Raw genomic sequence first — 22138 nt, forward strand, 5'->3', positions numbered from 1 at the left:
ACCCTGTATGCACATCTCCATCGCTAATACTTCAGAAAGCCTATCCTTGCAGTCAAGGCTTAACAAGAGCCACTGGTTAATGTACTCAACGACCGGCTTATCCTTCCATTGCTTTGTATTAGTGAGCTCCATCATGCTTACTGTACGGTAAAAACGATTCAAGAACTCTCTCTCCATTTGTTCCTAACTGCTTATGGATTTGGGCTCTAAGTCAGTGTACCAGTCAAATACATTCCCTTTAAGGGAACGTACAAACTGCTTTGCCAGGTGATCACCCTTTGTTCCAGCGTTGTTACAGGTTTCGACAAAGTGAGCAACGTGTTGTTTAGGGTTGCCTAAATTAGAAACTAATCAATATAAACAAAAAGAAATCACCTTCAAGCCTCATAAAGCATTCGAACCTCTATACGCTGAGGCAGAGGCACTCCCAAAGTAGGTAGAGCAGACCTATAGTTACCATGCAGAACTTTATAAAATGCTAACATAATTCTTGCCATCATGAAACCTTGTCTTTCCTCGAACATGAACTACAAATCGATTTTGGGTATACCTACAAATTCAAACACAAATCAATTCAATTCACTACATAAATCCAAACAAAAACAGCAAAACCTAGATCGATGTGTCTGGAGATAAAAGTTACTGAAAGGGACAAGATGATGAAAGGGAATCAAAGAGAGAGTGAGAAATTTTAGTGATAAAAAAAAACTTGTATATTCATCACACACATTCCATGTACAATAAAGTCTAGTTTTATATACAAGTATAGATAATTCTAGAGGATAGATCCGTTGGGTATATTTGGATTGATATGAGAGAATATTATTTGATACTCTATTGCTTTCTGGACAACTTTGACATCATAGCATGGCTTGACAATACTGCTTCAGCTGTAATGAGTAGTATGAGTGTGCATATGGGTGTCTTGAGTATTTTGAGGTTGATACACTTCCTTTTGTGGGGCAGCTTGATTTATACTCTTATCATCCCCCCGTAAGCTGAGGTGAGGAGCTTGGAACTAAGTAATTTAAAACGATGAACTGGCAAACTCTTGGTAAAGATATCTGCCAATTGAGCACCGGAAGAAATATGATGAATGTTAATGGCCCTTATAATTACAAGCTCCCAAATGAAGTGGTAATCCACTTCAACATGCTTCATGCGGGCATGGAAAACTAGGTTTGCAGCTAAGGCAAACCCATTAATATTGTCACAGAGAAGGAGAGGAAGACTTGGAAGGTAAAATCTGATATCTTTAAACAAGGAGCAAATCCATAGAACCTCGGCAGCAACTAGAGCAAGGCATCTATATTCAAATTCGGTGGAGGAGCGGGCAACTATGGTTTGCTTCTTGGCACTCCAGGAAATGGGGTTGTTGCCAAGGAATACACAGTGACGGAAGTAGAGCGATGGTCAATCGGGCAACCAGCCCAATCGGCATCTAAGAAGGCTATGAGGTTGGTGTGGCCTTTACGGAAGCGGAGGCCATGATCTAGGGTTGCCTTAAGCAAATGCAATATTCGTTTGACAGCATCAAGGTGTGATGTTCTTGGAGAATGCATGTGTTGGCAGACTTAGTTGATGGAGAAGGCGATGTCTGTACGAGTCCAAGTAATGTATTGTAGTGCACCAACAATGAATCGATAGGAAGAAGGGTTAGAGAGCAAATCTCCAGAGGTCATATCAGGTTTAGAGTTGCTGGAAGGTGAGGGGTATGGTTTGGAGTCTAGCATAGAAGTTCTTGAAAGGAGATCATGTGTGTATTTGGCTTGGGATAAGAAAATGATGTTGTATCACGATAAACCTTAAAACCAAGGAAGAAATGTAATGGGCCAAGGTCTTTCATGGCATATTTGGTACTAAGTTGAGAGATAAGAGATTGACAATGTGTGGGGGAGCTGCCTGTTAGGATTATGTCATCAACAGAAACTAAATGGAGCGTGATGTGCTGATCAATTTTGATGAAAAGAGATGAGTAAGCAGAAGATGCCACAAATCCCATAGAAAGAAGACCATGATATAGTTCTTCGTACCAGGCTCTTGGGGCTTGTTTAAGCCCGTATAAAGACTTTTGAAGTTTGCATACATAGTGAGGTTTAAGAGGATCAACAAAACCAGGTGGTTGAGCCATAAATACCTCTTCTTCAAGATGACCATGGAGGAATGCATTGGACACATCAAGCTGTGAAATTGGCCAATCAAATTGAACTGCAAGTGATAACAGAATGCGAATGGTAGTTGGCTTTGCAACTGGACTGAATGTTTCAAAATAGTCAATCCCTTCTTATTGGTGAAAGCCTTTGGTGATAAGTTGTGCTTTGAACCTCTTAATGGAACCATCAACTCTTTGTTTTATTTTATAGACCCATTTGCAGGCAACAAGGTTTTGAGTGGGTGAAGGATGGACAAGGGTCCAGGTGCCACTAGTGTGTAGGGCATCAATTTTCTTTTGCATAGCGTCCTACCATCTAAGATCATTTTCTACCTGTTTTAATGTGGTGGGAGCCGAGAGAGGACTGGAAGAGGCTAATAGAGCACTGGAGAAAGGGTGGCGTGTTGTGAGAGCCTTGGGTTTGTAAATCCCAGATTTGGAACGGATTTGCATTGGGTGTGTGTTAGTAAGGGGAGCTGGTGATGGTTGGGTAGTAGAGCTTATGAGTATTTGGGGAGGTGGTGAGGGTAAGGTTGGTAGTATTTGGTCTTCGATATATGGAGAGGGTGAATAGGGTGCTGTTGAGGGTGCATCATGGACATAAATAGGTGGTAATGGAAGTAGAACATGTGTGGAATTTTGGCAAGGATTGGAAATAGCAGGTGGACATTATGCTTTTTGAAAGGGAAAATGCTTCTCATCAAAAACAACATGGCGTGATACATAGACTATGCATGTGGATGGATCAAGGCAGTGATATCCCTTGTGATTGATTCCATAGCCAATGAAGATGCACAACTTGCTTCTAAATGCCAGCTTGTTGGAGGAATAAAAGCGGAGCCAAGGGTAGCAAGCACAACCGTAAAATTTGAAAAAATTATAATCTGGCCTACAAGTGAATAATTTCTCCAAATGAGACACATTTTGTAAAGTAAATTGATAAGATAAATTGAAGTTTGAAAAACTTCAACCCAAAAATGAAAAGGCAAGTGTGATTGTGCAAAAAGTGTTCGGCTCATTTCAACAATATGTCGATGTTTTCTCTCAGCCAAGCCGTTTTGTTCTGGTGTATGAGGCCAACTAAATTGATGGTTAATTCCATGGATAGATACAAATTCTCTAAAGGCAACACTAGAATATTCACCACCATTGTCACTTCTCAAAGTTTTTATTTTTAGATCAAATTGATTTTCAACAAGACTTTTGAAGGATCTGAATGCTGAAAGTGCATCAGATTTTGCATGAAGTGGAAACAACCAGCAAAAACGAGACCAATCATCAACAAAGCTGATATAATATTTATAGCCACTAACTGAAGGGATAGGAGTAGGCCCCCAAAGATCTGACTGTACAATTTGTAGAGGATAGGTTGTATTACAATGAGATTGAGAAAATGATAACTTAGACCTTTTCCTGATTGACAATCAGAATAGAAAGGCATGTCATTCTTAGAACCTAAAACACTAAGGTTGTTTGCAGACAATACAAGCTAAAGAACTGAAAAAGAAGGGTGGCCTAGGCGTTGGTGCCACACAGAAGATGGTGCCTTGGTACTGAGTACTAGAGCTGCTGGTTGTTGTGTAGGTTGAATGGAGAGTGGGAGAGGATAAAGGCTACCATTAGTTGGCCCTTGGAAAAGAACCTTCCCCAAAGAAATGTCCTTGACAATACAAGAAGAAGGAGTAAAAGTTAGTGTGTAGTGGTTATCTGAAACAAATTTGTGAATTGAAAGCAAATTGTGACGTATTTGAGGCACATGTAAAATATTGGAAAGCTTGAATTTTGACTGAGAAAGATATGCATTTGAGTGGCCAGAGTGTAGGATATTCAAACCTTGCCCATTACCAACTGTTACATTGTCAGAACCTCCATAATTTGAGTGAATTGAAAGGTTGGACAAATCATTGGTGATGTGCTTTGTAGCTCCAGAGTCAGCATACCAGGTTTAGTTGGTTGTGGGATTAAAGGTTGGTGGTCTAGAAGCCACCATGGCTGAGAGTCGAGCATGTGGAACTCTTCCTTGAAAAGTGCAATCCAATGCAGTGTGGCCAGTGTGGTCACAAATTTGGCATGGAACTCTTGAAGGGTTGTTGAAACGAAAATGAGGGTTAGAAGTAAGGTTGTGGAAATGAGAGCGAAAGTTTTGAGAGTGAGACTGGTAGTTTGGTTAATGGAAATGATTTGGTGGCATGTTGGTTGGGGTGAATGAAGGTTTTCCACGACCTCTGTTTGAGTTTGGCCTTCTATCGTTGCGTCTAGATGAGAAATTATGTAAGAAAGTGGGTCTGGTTGGTTTTGAGAAAGAGGCCAAGAATGCATGTGTGGGATTGTCAATGGGGTGAATAATAATGGGGTAAGATCTTAGTCAATAACAATTTCTTCACTAAGAAGAAAACCATGAAGCTCTTATGGGTCTACAGGTTCAGATCTTACCCTTATAGATGTAGCGAAAGCATCATAGTCAGAGGGAAGGCCAGGGAGTATATGTGCAATGAGGTCACTGTCAACAAGTGGAGCTTCAGCAGCTGCAAATCTATCAACAATCTCTTTTATGGCTTGAAGATATTCAAGCATGGAAGAGGCACCCTTCTTTATTAATTGGATCTTAGCTTTGAGTTGCAACAAATGAGACCTGGTAATAGCAACAAAGCGTTTCTCAAGGTTTGCCTAAAGCGCACGAACTGTTGCACACCCAACAGTGTATGGTAAAACTAATTCAGAGAAAGCTGCATTGATCCAAATTTTACATGTTCTATCCTTCTTTACCCACTGGGTATAAGCTGCGTTTGTTTGATCTGAGGGTTGGCCCTTTTTTTTATGGAGGGCATTGTTCAATCCCATCAATGATACTCAACATATCATAGTTCAAGAGAACAGGTGTGAAGAGGTCTTTCCAGAGGAGAAAATTTTCTCGAGTGAGTTTTATGGGAACAAGGTTGGCAACATGTTGAGCTGCAACAGGGAGTTGAAATTTTAGGCTATGGTGTCAGAGGATAGGGTATGGGTCTAAGTATTTGATTGAGTTTCTTGGGGATCAGCCATAGTTGGAGCAGCTGAGGATCAAGAACCATTGAGTAATGGTTCTGATACCAAGATAAAAGTAGTAGAAATGGACAAGATGATGAGAGAGATTCAGAGAGAGAGTGAGAGATTTTGGTGATAAAAAAAATTGTATATTCATCACACACATTTCATGTACAATAAAGTTTAGTTTTATATACAAGTATAGATAATTCTAGAGGATAGATCCATTGGGTATATTTGGACTGATATGAGAGAATATTATTTGATGCTCTATTGCTTTCTCGACAACTTTGACACCATAGCATGGCTTGGCAGTACTGCTTCAACTGTGATGAGTAGTATGAGTGTGCATATGGGTGTCCTAAGTATTTTGAGATTGATACACTTCCTTTTGTGGGACAGCTTGATTTATACTCTTATCATCTGGGATGAGACCGAAAATAAAGAGAATGTAAAAGGTAAATGACCAAAATGGGCTTTGAGTATACACTTCCTTTCGTGTGGTGTCGTTGGACTCTCTGATGGAGTGTTGTGGTGTCTGGAGGTAGAGGGATCCGGCGGTGGACACTGGAGATCGAGTGCAGCAGAGAGATGAGAGAGTGAGTGAGAGAGAGATCGAGTGAGCCTAAGATGAGATAAAGGAGTGTCGGAGTGAGAGAGAGATCACACAGCCCTATATCTCCTCTCTCTGTCTCTTTCTCTATTTGTAAACTAACTCGAAACCCCTTTCCTTCTCGCACAACCCTCTCTATGTCTCTTTGTCTCTCTATCTATAATCTAACCTAAAATCGACCAAACCTTATCCCAGGTGAATGCCAAAAAAGGCACACCCAACCCCACTATTCTCACAATGGCAAGTAGATGAAAAAAAAAAAAGATGTGAGGGGAAACAGAGGAGCATGACGATGGCAAGGGGCATAAAAAAAAAATAGAAAAGGCAGGGGTAAAAAGGAAAGAGAGCGAAAATGACCAAAACAGCCCAACCAACCCACCAAATGACAGAGGCCAGCGACCCAAAAAAATCAAACCAGGGGTAAAAAAGTCTTTTTACGATGGAGAGCACTGTTCTTAAACTACAGTAATAAACAGTAAACGACCTCAACGCCTTTTAATATAATATAGAAATTTTGTTGGCTTTACTCCAATGGCACAAAAGCTATAGTTAAATGTTAATATGTTTATCCTTTAATATATTCTAATAAATCAAAATTTATAAATTAGATTATTTTAATAATTATATCATTGGAAATATTTTAATTTGATCTTTAATATGAGTCCAATATTGAATATATTTAAATTTTTTTTTATTTTTATAATCATATTTTAATATCTAACTTCTATCTACCTCTCATCAACATCTCACTTAACTCTCCTCTATCTCTCATCCAACTCCCCAACTAACTTTTATCTATCTCTCATCTAACTCTTCAACTAACTCTCATCTAACTCTTCAACTAACTCTCATTTACCTCTCATTTCAACCATTATAAAGAGAACCATATGACACACTCCTCATCCACAACTCTCATCTCCTCATACACACTTTGTCATTCTAAACACCATCTCCTCCTAAACATCAAACACCTAACTTCTCAATGGATCCCAACAAATTAATGGATCCTTACTCGTAGGGCTTTAGTGATGAGGAGGATTGCAATCTTGCAAATTTCATTGTTGTGTACACCCAAATGGAGGAAGAAAGCGTAGCCGAAGAGCGTATGAAAGAGAGGAGAAGGCGTAAATACGTGTACCGATGGTCGGTTGAAAGAGCTCAACGACTTTGGTTAGACTACTTCGCCCCTAACCCAACCTACGATAGCAATTTCTTTCGGTGATGATACAAAATATACCTCTCCCTATTTGATAGGATCCAACAGGATCTATATCATGGAAAGACTGTGGTGTCATTTGACACGTGGATATGGCATGCGCATTTTAGGATGCCTGGGGGTAACAACGACCTGAATGTCCTTTATGCATCATCAATCTTCCAGGATCTATATCGTGGAAAGGCTCATGAGGTTAATTTCTCCATCAATGGGCATGAATACGAGATGACATATTTTCTTGTGGAAGGGATCTACCCAAAGTGGGCAACTTTTGTGCAGACCATTATGCGACTAGGCAATCGCAAGAATGCACACTTTGCAAAAATGCAAGAAGCATATCGAAAGGATGTGAAGAGGGCATTTGAGATTTTACAATCGCATTGGGCAATCGTCAAAGGAGCTACCATGTCTTGGAACGTGGATGTCTAAGCATACGTCATGAAGGCGTGCATCATCTTACACAACATGATCGTGGAGGACGAATGAGTTTCAGATGATGAAGATGAGGAAGAAGATGCAACCCTAGAGATTATGATCACCAAGAAGGAACACCTAGTGCCGAGCTAGCCTCCACTAGAACTAGGCCGCTCTACATCCGTAAGACGTAATTTTGTGGTGAGTCATTATGACCCAAAGACTTTCTCAATGGACCGCTATAGGAATGTTCGGAATGAAAACACACACATTAATCTTTGAAACGATCTTATTGAGCATCTATGGGCGCGAAAAGGCAGTGGAAATTAGCATATGGCTTTTATATTTGATCGTCTTTAATTTTCTATGTATCGTTTTATTGTCTTTGTTTTTCATGTTTTATTGTCATTAATTTTCCGTATATCGTTTTAATTTCATAATTGTAATGTTTTTAATTTTATGATGAAATATGAGTTTGATGATTAATCTGATAACATAAAGGAAGTACATCACAAACCCTACTAGAAAATTAAACTAATAAATACGATTAAAATACATCATAAACCCTACTAGAAAATCAAACTAATAAACGGTAATATGGAGGATCGAATGAAGGAACATAGCCATCCAAATTCGATTCTGATATGGTGGATCCTTTTGCATTAGTTGAGTATTTGGCCATCAGGACATGTTGTTGTTCTTCGAAAAAGGTCTTTGTTCCACCATTCATAAGGGAAGTATCCATCGCTAGAATCCTTATTTCGGATTCACGCTCCTGGATCGAATCCGCTTGTCAGACTCACTCCGTTGAAGTGCAAGCTGTGCCTCACGTGCTTCCGCTAAACGATTTTGTGCTCTACTCATGTTCATCAACACTTCATTTGAGCGTTGTTGAGCGGAATCATCGTGTGTCATCCTCTTCATTGCCTCTTTTGCCTTTTTCCTTCCAATAAGCCTTTTTCTTGATAATGATCCGGAGAAGGCAGGGGCATATCTTTATCGTCATCAAGATTAACTCCATCGACTAGCTGCGATACTGGAGTGTCCTCAAGGTCAGGTTGTCCTATATAGATTGGCTTTGGAAGTACAAAGAGACAATCTTTTAAAATTTCAAAATAGTGGTCGAGTTTGAAACCTTTTGGGTCCTTTTCCACGTATAGCTTGTAGCATGCGCAATCTAGAAATGGGGTACAAATCATTAGATATGAACCAAAGACTAAAAATTATAATTGTAATGGTAAAAAGATGAATAATCTTACCTTCTCGACCTGAGTCCACCCACTATGATGCTCAATTTCAATTTGAGTAAGCAAATCATGATAATAAACGACACTCGTCTTGATTCTTCCAAATTGGGTTTTTAGAGATTCTTCTGATCGGTAGTCGTTGGTTATCTGGACATATTTTTCGCGTACTCGCCTCCAGAAAAATTTTTCGGGTTGCTCCGCACCAACAATTGGATCTTGAGAAATTTCTACATAAACATTGCACAAGACAGCTCGTTTATCGGGAGAATAATTTGCCTCCTTACTTTTGATCATATTTGATACCAAACTAATAAAAATAACAAGTTGTACTAAAAAAAGAAGTGGTGAAAACAAACCACAAAGTAACATAAATATAGGAAGAAACAAGGAATAAAATTTCGGGTTTCGAGGAAATTTCGATGGAAATTTCGACAGAAATTTCGAAGATTTTTAAATTTCGACAGAAATTAAACGGAAACGATGGAAATTACTATCAAAATACGGAAATTTTGAATGAAACTTTACTATATATTTATTTGACATATTATCTACTATATTGATAAAAAACATTGAAGAAACCAAATTATATAGTAAGTTTCATGTGATATAAGATGAATATAATGCGCGCTGAAGGTAAATACTATGAAATAAAATTAGTATAATGAATAAATAAAATTAATATATTATTTATACTCTATAATATATACACTAAATTCTATATACTTTATAATCTATACTCTATATTATTTAAGATATCGTATAGAATATTAGGGTTTAGGTCCTTTAGGATATTTTTAATTATTTTTTATATAAAAAGGTACTAGAGTTTATTGGTTTAGGGTTTAAAAACAATTAAACGAAACTCCAATACGGCCAAACGAAATCTTAAATCATTTTTTTTTTCAATTGCCCAAAAACCTCAAACTAGGATATGGTATATGATATTAGGGTTTAGACTCTTTAGAGTATTTTAAATTATTTTTTATATTGAAATATATTAGAGTTTACAAATTTAGGGTTTAAAAACAACTAAATGAAACTCCAAAAAAGCCAAATAAAAACCCAAACTATTTTATTTTCTTTACAATTGTCCAAAGGCCCCAAACTCCAATCTACCCTAAACCTTTTAATTTTTTTTCTCTTTCTTACTTTTTTTTTCTCTTTTTTTCTTCTTCTTTTTCTTTTTTTCTTTTCTTTTTTTCTTTTCTTTTTTTCTTCTTCTTTTTCTTTCCTTCTTTTTCTTTTTTTCCTTTCTTTTTTTTTTTCTCCCTTTTCTTTCCTTCCTTCCCTTTTCTTTCTTTCCGAGTCTCCACTCTCCAGCAAAACCTTTCCACTGTTTTTCTTCTCTCTCTCTCTCTCTCTCTCTCTCTCTCTCTCTCTCTCTCTCTCTCTCTCTCTCTCCCCTGCTGCGCCGCCTGCCTCGCCCCCCCTGCCGCGCCGCTGCCACACCCCCCTGCCGCGCCGCCTGCCGCGTTCCCCCCTGCCGGATCCACGAAAGACGAGCATTTCCGAGTGGTGAAGCTGAACAAAGGCGACGGCGGCTCGCTTTCTGGGTAAGTGACTGCGTGAGGCGGCTGGGTTTCTGGGAGGTGAGTGAAATTTCGACGAAATTTAAGCGAAATTTCGACGAAATTTCTCTGAAATTAAAAAAATTTGGCTGTTAGGGTATTCGAAATTTCGCCTAAAATTTCGGCGAAATTTCGAATATTTCGCCGAAATATTCCGAAATATTGTCGAATCAGTGTTAAAATTTCGGACCCCTTCAAAATCGAAATTTAAACCCTTTGGAAGAAATAAGAAGAAAACGAGAAGAAAAAAAAAACCACAAACGGTCATATTGAATTGTTTTTATCATTGCAGCCATGTGTCACGCAACCATTTAAGGGTGGGCATCGGGCGGGTGGGTCGGCTTGGAGCCCAACCCATCTTCGACTAAACGGGTCGGTGAGAATCGGCTCGGGTCGTTGTCGGGGACGGGTCGGAAGCAGTCGAAAACGGCTTGGCCGAGAAAGAAAAGGAGAAGAGAAGACCTCCTGCAACTCTCACCCTCTCCTGCAACTCTCTCTCTCTTTCTCACTGCAACTCACTCTCTCATCTGCAACTCTCTCTCTCTCGTCTGTCACTCTCTCTCGCGGCTCGGCTCGGCTTCGACGGGCGGTAGAGGACGGAACCCGCCACCCGAGCCGCCTCTATCGGGGTGGGTCGGCTTGAGGCTAAACGGCCGGCGGTGCGGTCGAAGTCGCGGGTCGGACGGGTTGATGCCCACCCCTACAACCATTGGTTGTCGCATATGACCGTTGGCTGCAATTACAGGCTATATGTGGCCATTGGCTGCAATTTTTTTCCAAATACAGTAAATTACAGGCTGCCACGTGTAAAGTAATTCCCAAAAGCATTTACTTGCTAAACTCTCTGCTCTTTCACGTTGGGATTTCTACACACTACATAATTGGGCCCATTCAAATAACAAGTATCCAATAAATAACTGACACTTAGATTCCACTAAAATAAATTATTTCCACTTTATTTTGGCTGGGCCCCACCTTTTTCTTGGTCTTCCAAATTGCTATGCTAAATTTTGATGCTAAATTTAGCAATTTCTAAAATTGCATTTAGCAATCTCCTCTCATTGGAGCTCATTTTCACAAAAAATTGCTATTATTGCAATAGTATTTAGCATTTAGCATTTAGCACATTCATTGTGCATACTCTTACACACCAATTTCTCACCTCATACCCCACCCAAGCTTATTTTGTTTTATTTTTAGAGAACTGCTATTTGCACACCCCTTTTTTTCTTTTTGTATACCTCAAAAAACTTAATTTGTGAATTTACCTAATTGACACAAAGGGAAAAGACCATAAAGGACAACCCACATTATTTGGAAAAAAAAACTCTCCTTACACACCCCAACCAACACTCCTAAACCCAAACCACAACAATCCTAAAACTCTCATTGCACACTCTCTCCTCTCATAATCTCATTTCTTCATATTTCATTCATTAAACCCTAAGCTTTCTCTCTTTGTTACATATAGGAAATAATATTGTAGAAATACATATTAGTTTTGATGAATGGAGCCTCCACGTGTCCCTTATTTGCCTTAAGTATGATAGTAATTTTTTGTGTTTTTCATTTTTTGTTCGTTGTTCGTTCGATTAACCAATGCCGAACTTTTCTCAAATGTTCGACATATATCTACCAAACATAAGTAATATATTCGGTGAATATCTACCGAATAAAAATTACAAATAAATTAAAAAAAAAAAACCATTCGGTGACTCCCCGCCGAGTAAACTTACAACATTTGACAAGCATCTGCCGAATTATTTATATATGTTCGGAAGACATCTGCCGAATGAAATTTTTTTATTTATGTAAAATTGATCTCGTTCGGTAGGCCCTGTCGAATGATGGGTATTTATTTGGCAGATTCCTACCGAATAAAGTCATTTTGTTCAGAAACCTTATGCCGAACACACTCTTATAACACCATTTTCATGTTTTATGTGTAAGACGAGCAATATGGTGGTGCTTCTACTCGAAACAGTGTGGTTGGAGCCTACACTGGGGCTGAGGTCGAGGTTTGATCGAATACTCACATGACTATAATAATGAATTCACAACAAACGAGGTATCAATTTGTTTTTTGGAAAATGTATCTTGCATATGTAGTTGAAATGTGAATAATGCAAATTATATGTGCATAAATTTCATTCGAGGGATAATTTGGTTAATTGGGCGCATGCACAAGGAAGGACAAACAACATAGTCATTGTCATTATGATGTGTAATGCAGCAGGGGTGGGGAAGAAGAAAGCTAGAGTGTTCCTTGGTTGCGAACAAAGTGGTCTATGTAGGCCATCCAAGTCTGATGTCAATAGTTGTTTGGTAAAACATCCTAAGGATGGTAGAAACTCTATTACGAAAAGATGTGGATGCCCCTTCTCATTAAAGGGTGTGTACACTAGTAATGATGATGAATGGACGCTAACTGTGGTATGTGGAGTGCATAACCATAGGGTTTTGGATTATGGTGAAGGACATTTATTTGTGGACAGATTATCTGAATGAGAGAGTTCTTTATTGGTGGATATGTTCAAGAGTTTAATGAAACCGAGGCAGATTTTGAACATTTTAAAGGAAATGAATGATTCAAATACAACAACAATCAAAACAATATACAATGTCAGACACCGCCATTTGGTAAAAGAGAAGGCTGGAAAAACATAAATGCAGTGTTTGCTAAGTAAGTTATCTGAACACAAATACTTTGAGTGACATAGATGTTCTGGTGGTGATGATATTCTGACTTTTTTTTTTTATCCACTCTAAGTGTGTTGATCTCTTACGTGCATTTCCACATGTATTTATCATGGATTGCACGTATAATACTAATAGATAACGTTTGCCACTTTTTGATATTGTTGGGGTCATATCCACAAACATGACTTTCTCTGTTGCATTTGCTTACATAGTTATAAAAAAGAAGACGAATTACATTTGGGCTTTGACTAGACTGAGGTCGTTAGTCAACGATGATTGTCTTCCTGATGTGATTGTCACAGACCGAGATCTAGCACTCATGAATGCAATCTCTGCTATTTTTCTTAGTGTTGGACATTTATTGTGTAGGTGGCACATTAAATATTATGGCAAATTACAAGAAAAAGTTTGGAGCCAAGGATGATTAGGATAAGTTTTATAGTTCGTGCTATTTCTTGGTAAATTCAATGCCAGAAGATGTGTATTTAAGAGATTTGCATTAGATTGAATCTAAGTTTGGTTGCGTTTGTAGGGTTATTGACTATTTGAAGGACACTTAGTTGATACCTTTCAAGGAGAAGTTCGCAGTAAACTATTCGATAGTAAACCTGTCGAACAGGTTAGAAATGTTCGGTAGGTACCTGCCAAACGAATCTAAATCGTTCATTAGTTTACCGCTGAATGAACTGTATGACAAAATATATATTTTTTTTTTTTTACGCAATTTCTATGAAAATTACATAATTTAACCATAGTCAAAACAAAAATAAAACTATTGTTGTTTTCTTAGAGTATAAAATTAATCAATTAAAACATATACGACTCTAAGTTTGCTCGCAAGTGCACGAATCGCATCCATAGAAAATGGTGCAAATACGAGGTCGATCTCACGAGAAATAGGTAAATATATATCAAATCAATCATGCTTATCAACTAGAAATGTCTAACACACACACATTGCAAAGGGGGTTTGTAGGTTATGAAATTCACGCACACCACTTTAATCACACACACGCACACACCAAATTATCTTGCAATGTTAAGAATCCAAAATCCATTTTAATCATGCAATCCCTCATCACAAACCTTACTAGCAATCAATTCAAACACAATATAATAAAGTTTGACTACTAAAAAGTGTTGATTATTGTCTTTTCAGCAATTGCTCCTTTATATCATAACTAAAGTTAGTATGCCCTAGTTAGTTAACTATACATGTTCCCTAAAGCTTGATTATACCTAGGGTTGTTAGCCATGCAAGAGTCATTATCGATCATGGGGAACGTCAAACATATAGAGCATAGACTCATCCAAACCCGTAACCTATGAGCATCTATGAATTCTTGTTATCATGGATACATTCTTAGGATATTCACTTGTTACCAATTGAAACTATCATCCTTTTCAGCTTGTTTAATTTCATAACATGAGTCTAGATGCAATTTCCCTAAGATGGCAAGTCAAATAGATCCTACAACTAGCATGACATTCAAACATAGATAAAAGAATCTTATTATACGCATACTCTGAATCAATTAACTAGAAGATTGATGCATGTACTCGTGGTTAACTACATAATTAAAACATCAATTATCATCCCAACATGCAAGAATAATCAACTAACTAATCATAATAAAAGAATTCAGAAAATAAAGATGCAAAATATAAATAAATTCTCAATTCATTGTTGATAACAAATTAAAATAAACTAAACAATAGAAATAAGAAAAACAAGAGAAATCATTAAAAGCAAAAAAGGATTTTTGGCACAAGAAGGAGGCAAGAGAGAGAGAGAGAGACCACAAGCAAGAGGCTCACGGCTAGGGCCAGCTAGGGCTGCGGCAAAGACCCTCTCTTTGTCCTCTTGGTGTCGAAATCCTCTCACAAATAAATCAGAAAATAAAAGTATCTCCAGCTCTAGGTAAAAAAAATGAAAGGTGCAAGGTGTGGTAAGTGCTGAATTATGAGAGAATGATGTCCTTATATAGGAGTGAGAAGGTGAGGCTTTCCTTGTCCCACAAGGCTAGGATTTTCAGCAAAAAGATTGGCCTTGGGCTGAATTCAAGCTCTTTTGGGCGTAACTTCGTTTTCTGCTCGCGGAACTGCTGCGCTACCTCCACTAAAATAGTCATATCTCGAGCTACACAACTCGAAATCTAAATCCGTAAAATTCTTTGCGAAGCTAATATCCGTATCTTTCTAACCATATATGGCATGTTACCTGGTTCAATATGGAGAAATACAGAATCACTGTCGAAATGTATTGTTCATTTTTTCAGAGTTTTGACTTCTTCTTCAGCTAGGATTCCCTATGATCTTTCACTGAATCTTGTGAAATTTTCCTTGCACATGTGGGATTCCTTCCATTTGGGCCTTGGATCATCTAAGTGAGTGCGAATTCCTTAGGCTTGTGGACCTTGGATGGCATGACTTGGGCTTCTCCATTTGGGCTTGCAATAGGCGCATGGCCTTGGTCCTTTGGACTAGGGTTATGCGCATGGCTCATGGTGCATGGGCTGCATGTGTGATCCATGTGACTTGATGATGTGGCATGGTTGATCATTGACTTTGATATTTGAACTTTGACTTTGATCAAAAGTCAATCTTGACCAAAAAGATTCTCTAAAAGATTCTTTAAAGATTCTCTCCAGATTCTAGATTCTTCTAAAAGATTCTCTCAAGATTCTTTTTTTTATTTTTTTCATTTTTAGTTCAAAATCGCCCCATTACACTCTATTCATCCTCAATGCTTTATTTAACCTATAAAATACTAAATAAACTAATAAGACACAAAATATCAAGTTCTAACTCTCTAAATTAGGGAGTTAATAACATAAAATGTCATGAAATGCACATTCAACAAAAACCATAGTCAAATTATAAATAAAACTTGTGTCGAATTTTAAGTGTAACAAATGTTGAATTATAAAAAGTTCAAACCATAGTCAAGCTACACAAACTACAAAACCATCAACACATAATCATTGGGGGGGACGACGTCTCGAACTTCGTTGGTACGTCATGTGTCCCCTCCAAAATATGTTGCAAACTTTGAATCGACTAATAGAGGTGAATAGGGCATGTGACAACAACTTCTTTGCCCATGTCAATAATCAACTGGGTAATTCGTAGCATACAAGCCTCACGCTCCTAAAAGCCAAAATATATCAACATTAGCATATACAGTCGGACAACAAGGCAATTTTAAGTGTAAAATTACATACCCTGTAGTATGTAATATCTAATGTAGCACATAGGTCAAATGCAGCTCTACGAGTGGGGTTGTGGACGATTGGATGTGACATAGTAGTGAACCAAACAACGTACCCTCTCACAGTATATGATGGCCGCCTCACCGATATACTGTGAGTCTCCTCGGACAACACGTGATTCCCCTATGTCTCCCACATACCAGCCAAATAATCATAAATGAGTCTGTACGAGTGTGCATTCGCACCTCAAACCCCCTGAAAGACCGCATGTGGTGCAGGAGGGATCGTTTGTACCCTCCCAAACTGCCTAAGCGCTCTCTTGGGACAATAAGGCTCAACAGCATCAAAACACATTATCATCCCTATGAAGAATGCTACAGCTGGCAATGGGTGTGCTTGTCTTTTCGATTTGTATGGTTCTCAAATAACTTAAGAAAAACAATAACATAATAGATTTGAAAACAATAACATAATACATTTTTAAATTATTAGAATATAATCCTAAATTAATAAAATAGAATTCTAAATTACAAATATACCTCATTAGCCACCAGAACATCAAGTCGTTGTCGTATTCTCTGAATCGCTTCAACATCATTCACACTATCCCGCCTTGGAGTCCAAAGAAGCGCACAAGGTGAATTATCGGAATAATTCATGTCGTAGGATGGACCAAAAATAGTGTACATGTGCTCGTACACCCATGCCTCTAAAAGTGTCATATAACCGCCAATTTTCTTAACACCAGTTCGAGAGGTAAATCTTAACTGCCTAAACAACCAAGCTAAGCGTTCAGTGCCCCATGCATAATGGTTAACAGTAAAAAGAATGAGATATTGGACTTCTACCCTTGTGCCAGTCTTATCAACAAAAATGGTACAACTCAATAAATACAACAAATAGTCTCGGGCAACGCATTGGATTTCATGCTCAGAGTTGCTATCAAATACACTACTAAAGCACGTACGTAACCACTCTAATCGTACGTACTCACCACCAAATATCCATATTAGTCACATGTTCAATACTTGCTTCATGAATTCTTAGTTTTTCACTAAGATTTTTTCAATCTTTACATCCTTCATTAGCCAATTGACTTCTACTAGTCTTTGAATTAAATAGCTTACATCAAAAACAATATACGTACTCTATCCACCTTTTTGAATAAACTAGCCATATTCTTTCACGTTCTTCTCTATTTGATAATTTTCGATTGTAATGTCTTGTAGAGTAATGTCTAGAAGTCTTTAATGGGACCTCGATCTTTCCACTAATAAATTTCTTATGTTTGTATTGATGTTTTTCCATTGGCAAGGATCATAAATATTTGTTACATCTTCATTTGGTTCTTGACTTGGTTCTTGGCCTAGTTGTTGGCTTGGTTCTTGGTGTGGTTATGGACTTGGTTCTTAGTATGGTTCTTGACTTGGTTCTTGGTCTAATTGTTTGTGTGGTACTTGACTTGATTCTTGGTTGCGTTCTTGGTTTTGTTCTTGGCTGCATTCTTGACATGGTTCTTGAATTGGCTATTGATTTGGTTCTTGACTTGGTCTTTGATTTGGGTATTGCCTTGATATATTCTTGGCTTGGTTGTTTATTGTTAATAACAAATTTATCCAAAGCTCCTTTTTGAGATTGAATTAGTTTTTCTATTCTTCTTTCTTTCTTAATTTTTTCATATCTAGATTCAAATTTCTTACTAGACCTTTTTTATATTAATTACTAATAATTAAACAACAAAGTGACAAATAAAAACTAAAGTATGAGATACAAGAACAATAAAACCTTGCTCAGCTGCAATTCAAAAATTAAGAGAAACTTACCAGTTACCCCAATGAGGCTTGACTATTGAGTTTGAAGATTGAGACTATTAGGCTATCCACAGTGGTGAGAGTGAGAGAGAGAGAGAGTAATACATAGCCTGAAAAGTGATTTTGCAATCTGAGAGTGATAGTCATATGTGCTTAAGCTTCAGTAATGCTGAGAGTCATAGCTGATGGTAATACAGTTATACCTAATTAAATTAAGCCTAATTTAGATTAAGTGATGGTTATGTCAAAAAATTATATCATTGGTTTTATTTTAAAGAGATCTTTAATATAATGTCAATATTGAATATATCTGGATTTATAATTTTATTACCCAAATTTATAAATTGAGCAAAATGCACTGTTGGTCTACTTACTATAGTAGATTTCCCATGTTAATCCAAGAATTAATTTTTGTACCAAATTGGTCCACTTTCTTAAAACCGTTACCCAAGTTGGTCAATTATGTCAATTTTTAGTCAAATGCCGTTAAAATTTAGCATGTATAGAACATGTGCCCTTTTTTTAGAGCAAATGTGTATTTTTCACCGCCAAGGAATTTTTAGTTCTTTTTCAAAAATCACAAAAATATTTAAAACTAAAACAAATATATATATATAAAGAACTTAAATTAAAAAATAAAAAAAATAAACTAAAATCATTGGACCTACAAGTCACGATCCTCTGTTGAACCTCAAATGGAGGTACAAATGTCACACAAAGTCAAACCATTTATGTGAGACCCTGAAAGTTTTTCGTGTTTGATTTTCAAAGATTTGGAGATCGATCAAGAGTTGATTGTGAACCAATGGGAAGTTTATATTCATTTTTACGAGAACGTAGTATTTTTCTGAGTCCCGGAGTGTTTTTGGTTAATTTTCGAAGTTAAGGAATTTCAGAAATTAAAGTTTGTTGAGTGGAAAAATCTTGGCCGTTGATCTATTTTGATTTAATGTCCAGTATATTCAGCAGTTGGTGGCAAAGGAGGAAGTCACGCAAAAGCTAGAGAAGAAAGGAGAAATCGGTGGAACCCTATGGAATGCATCACTGAGGGCTCGGCAGCCACCACCGATCACTCGGCGTGGTGGCGAGCACTCGGCAAGCTTTGCCGAAAGCTCAGCATTTCGGCAAGAGCTCGGTAGCTTTGCTATATATAGCCCCCCATTTTTTCTTCTGTTTCATTCTTCATCTGCAGCTCTCTCTCTCTCTCAGTTCTCTCTCTTCATTGAGAGAGTTGTTCTTTGGTTTCTCTTCGCCTGCGGAGGTGGTGAGGTACTCGTGGTGTTTTGAATGTACGGAATCCAGGTGGGTGAATGTTATACGTTATTCGTTTAGTGGGTGGACTTTATATTTATTTTGTGGATGATCCCTTAACTTGTCTTGATTTTGTTTCTTATTGTTTAACTATGTTTTTCAGTTATTTGCTTGTGTGCTAGAATTTGGTTTGATTCTAGGATTTAAATCTTGTTACAAATTCGAGGATAATTTTAAGCTTATTGGCTTAATAAGATGCTTTTAAGCATGAGAACCTAACGAGATTATTGCTAGGTTGATTTTAGTATCCGTTTGGTGATACAAGCTATTGAGATTAATAGTTGTGGATTAGGCTTGTGAATAGTCAGTTGTGATCTGTTGAGCTAAGTTGCCTAATTGTGATTTAACAATATCTTGTGATGACCATGTTAACTGGATTTGAGATAATGTACCGATTGGTCAAGATATTGTGGTTTGACACGACCTGAGAGTAACAAATGAATTGGATAGGTTGAGATACCAGTGTGATTTCAAATAGCCAGTTCTGATGGTGGAGCACTTGAGTTTCAACTTGGTGGTCAGTAGTACGAATCTCAGTGTAGCCACATTCGTTAATTTTTTTATTGAATAAGATAATGTTCACCTTACCCGAAAATATCTCTACTAGTATACCATGTCAACAACAAATGTCATGCATTGTCCATGTAGCACTTAACAGTTTTTTGGATGGAAATTTTAATATAAGTGCTAATTTGTAGGTTTTTGATAGTTAGTGGTTGTATTTAAAATATTTTATAATTAATGGACCAATTTGAAATAACCCCTATAGTTAGTGGGTGCATTTTGTAATTGAGCCTAAAATAAAATATTGGGTACAAAATACAAATCTATATATATAAAGCAAAGGCTCTCCTTAGGTGAAATTTTCAGAAATTCCACAAATACCCATAGTTAATTAAAATTATTAAAACATACAATTTTAATTGGACAAGGACAAATGAGTAAATCAACCACTATTGCAATTACACAAATTCAAAAATAAATTTGAAAAATGATGCAGTATGAGACCACGTTCTCTTTTTTTACCTTTTTTTTTTTTTTGTGTGTATCCAAACCATGTTATCTCTTCTTTATCAATCCAAACTCACGTTCTCTTCTTTTGCAGCACATTCTTCCCCACAATCTCTTTAGTGGTTTACTTAATTTTTCAGTTTTATGAGTTGAGAATTGGATCGATTTGAGTTTCTTAGATTTTGTGATTGGATTCTTTTTCCCTCAGGTAAAATATGTTTCTTAGCTTTCATTTGTTTTTATTCGATCATCAGAATTGGGATACTGATTCACCTCATGAAATCTCCATATATCTAACTATATATTCTGTTTTTGGATTTAAGCATTGTGTTTCACTGTTTCGAACAGAAAGGAAGGCCTTATACACAGGTATTAGCTCCTTTGTTGTGCCTTTAATTTGTGGCATACATGTTGATGGCGGTTACCTCTTCCTCATCTTTCTGTTGGCCCTATGTTATGAACTCTTCTCCTCATAGTTTAGGCAAATGGGCCCCACTTGGCTCTGCTCTTTATCAACCTCGGAACAGAGCGGCGCGCTCTGGCTTCGAAAGTAAGTCCCTGTAGGACTCATGTTAACTAAATTGGCTATTTTCATAGGTAATAATTGTCTTAGGTGTTGTTAACTTTTATTTGGATATGGTGAATATTTGAAATATTTGAAATATATTTTTAAATTTCAAATTTTACATGATAAATATTTAGCCACAATTGTTTCTTTGAATGCATTATTAGCTCACGTAATTTTCATCATCTACAATTTACTACATTTCACTTTATTCTGATTCAACTGGCCTCCTCTCAATTCTTCTAATATTGTATTTTGGTAATAAAATGCTCATCTTTCAATAGTACTGTTGGAGATTGGAGGGGCAGGGAAGTAGCCATATTAGTGGTCTCAAATAAATTAAAATTCCTTTGTTTTGCTATGGACTTCTTATATATGTCTGTTTATTGTGGTTATTATTAAATTGGTTTTTACGTTATTCTCACATGTATTTCCCCCTCTTCAACAGGTTGTCATTTATAGTTTATTGATTATTGTAATATTGTTAGTTACGCTTAGTTCAGAAGCCTATATTGGTAATACCATAATACATACGCAAGATGTATTAGTTTGGCTTACTGCAGCATGGTAATAGATATGATAGTATTAGTTCAGGCTAATGGTATTACTGTTAGTTAGGCAGTATATATTTTGATGCCTTTCATTTATGTTTAACAATTTGATTATTGTTAGTTACGCTTTGGTAATACATACGCTAGACGTATTAGTTAGGCTTACTGCAGCATGCATCATGATAATACATATGATAGTATTAGTTCAGACTAATGGTATTACTGTTAGTTAGGCTTACTAGGCTTACTGCCATATTATATAGGAAACATGTATTAGTTAGGCTTACTGTTTATCATTAATTACACATGATGTGGGTCCTTGGGGATTGGTTTGTATTTAGGTGGTTGTATAAATCATGTATGTCAAAGTCAATTTCCATCTTCAATATGCTCTCTAGGTTTCTAATCCTCCATAACAAAGCTTTTTTTTTTTTTTTTTTGAGAAAATAAAAAAAAACATATTTAATGGTCGATTTCTGTAACAAATGTTTTGAATCATGCCTTTAATGTCCCTGTTAGGATACTTTGGTTTCTCTATCCATTATTCAACAAATCAGTTATTTTAAAATAACTTAATAAATGATAGTATAGTTATAAAATACAATGATTAAAATAAAATTTAAAAAATAAAAAACACACCCCACTATCCCACTATCTTAAAACGTGAAAAGAGCAGTGGGAATAACAATAAGAACCAAAAAAAAAAAAAGAAGTAAAAATACAAATAGATAGAATGTATGTCA

General features: G+C 36.9%; 1 protein-coding gene across 1 annotated transcript; it reads left to right on the top strand.

Moving 5' to 3' along the window:
* Nucleotides 1–6864: 6864 nt before the first annotated feature.
* On the top strand, nt 6865–7434 carry LOC147273226 (uncharacterized). The gene is made up of 2 exons (XM_086228180.1): nt 6865–6932; nt 7044–7434. The coding sequence occupies exons 1-2, from the start codon at nt 6865–6867 to the stop codon at nt 7432–7434; spliced, it is 459 nt and encodes a 152-aa protein (XP_086084306.1).
* Nucleotides 7435–22138: the final 14704 nt, after the last annotated feature.

Source organism: Dryas octopetala, chromosome 9, assembly GCF_963921425.1.
Source record: "Dryas octopetala chromosome 9, drDryOcto1.1, whole genome shotgun sequence".
Taxonomy (NCBI): domain Eukaryota; kingdom Viridiplantae; phylum Streptophyta; class Magnoliopsida; order Rosales; family Rosaceae; genus Dryas; species Dryas octopetala.

Bases quoted from the DNA above. Each gene is read 5' to 3' on its own strand.
- LOC147273226 (XM_086228180.1), top strand. From the start codon at position 6,865: ATGGAGGAAGAAAGCGTAGCCGAAGAGCGTATGAAAGAGAGGAGAAGG. The intron at 6,933-7,043 runs GTCGGTTGAAAG...CCTATTTGATAG, and splicing joins CGTAAATACGTGTACCGATG to GATCCAACAGGATCTATATC.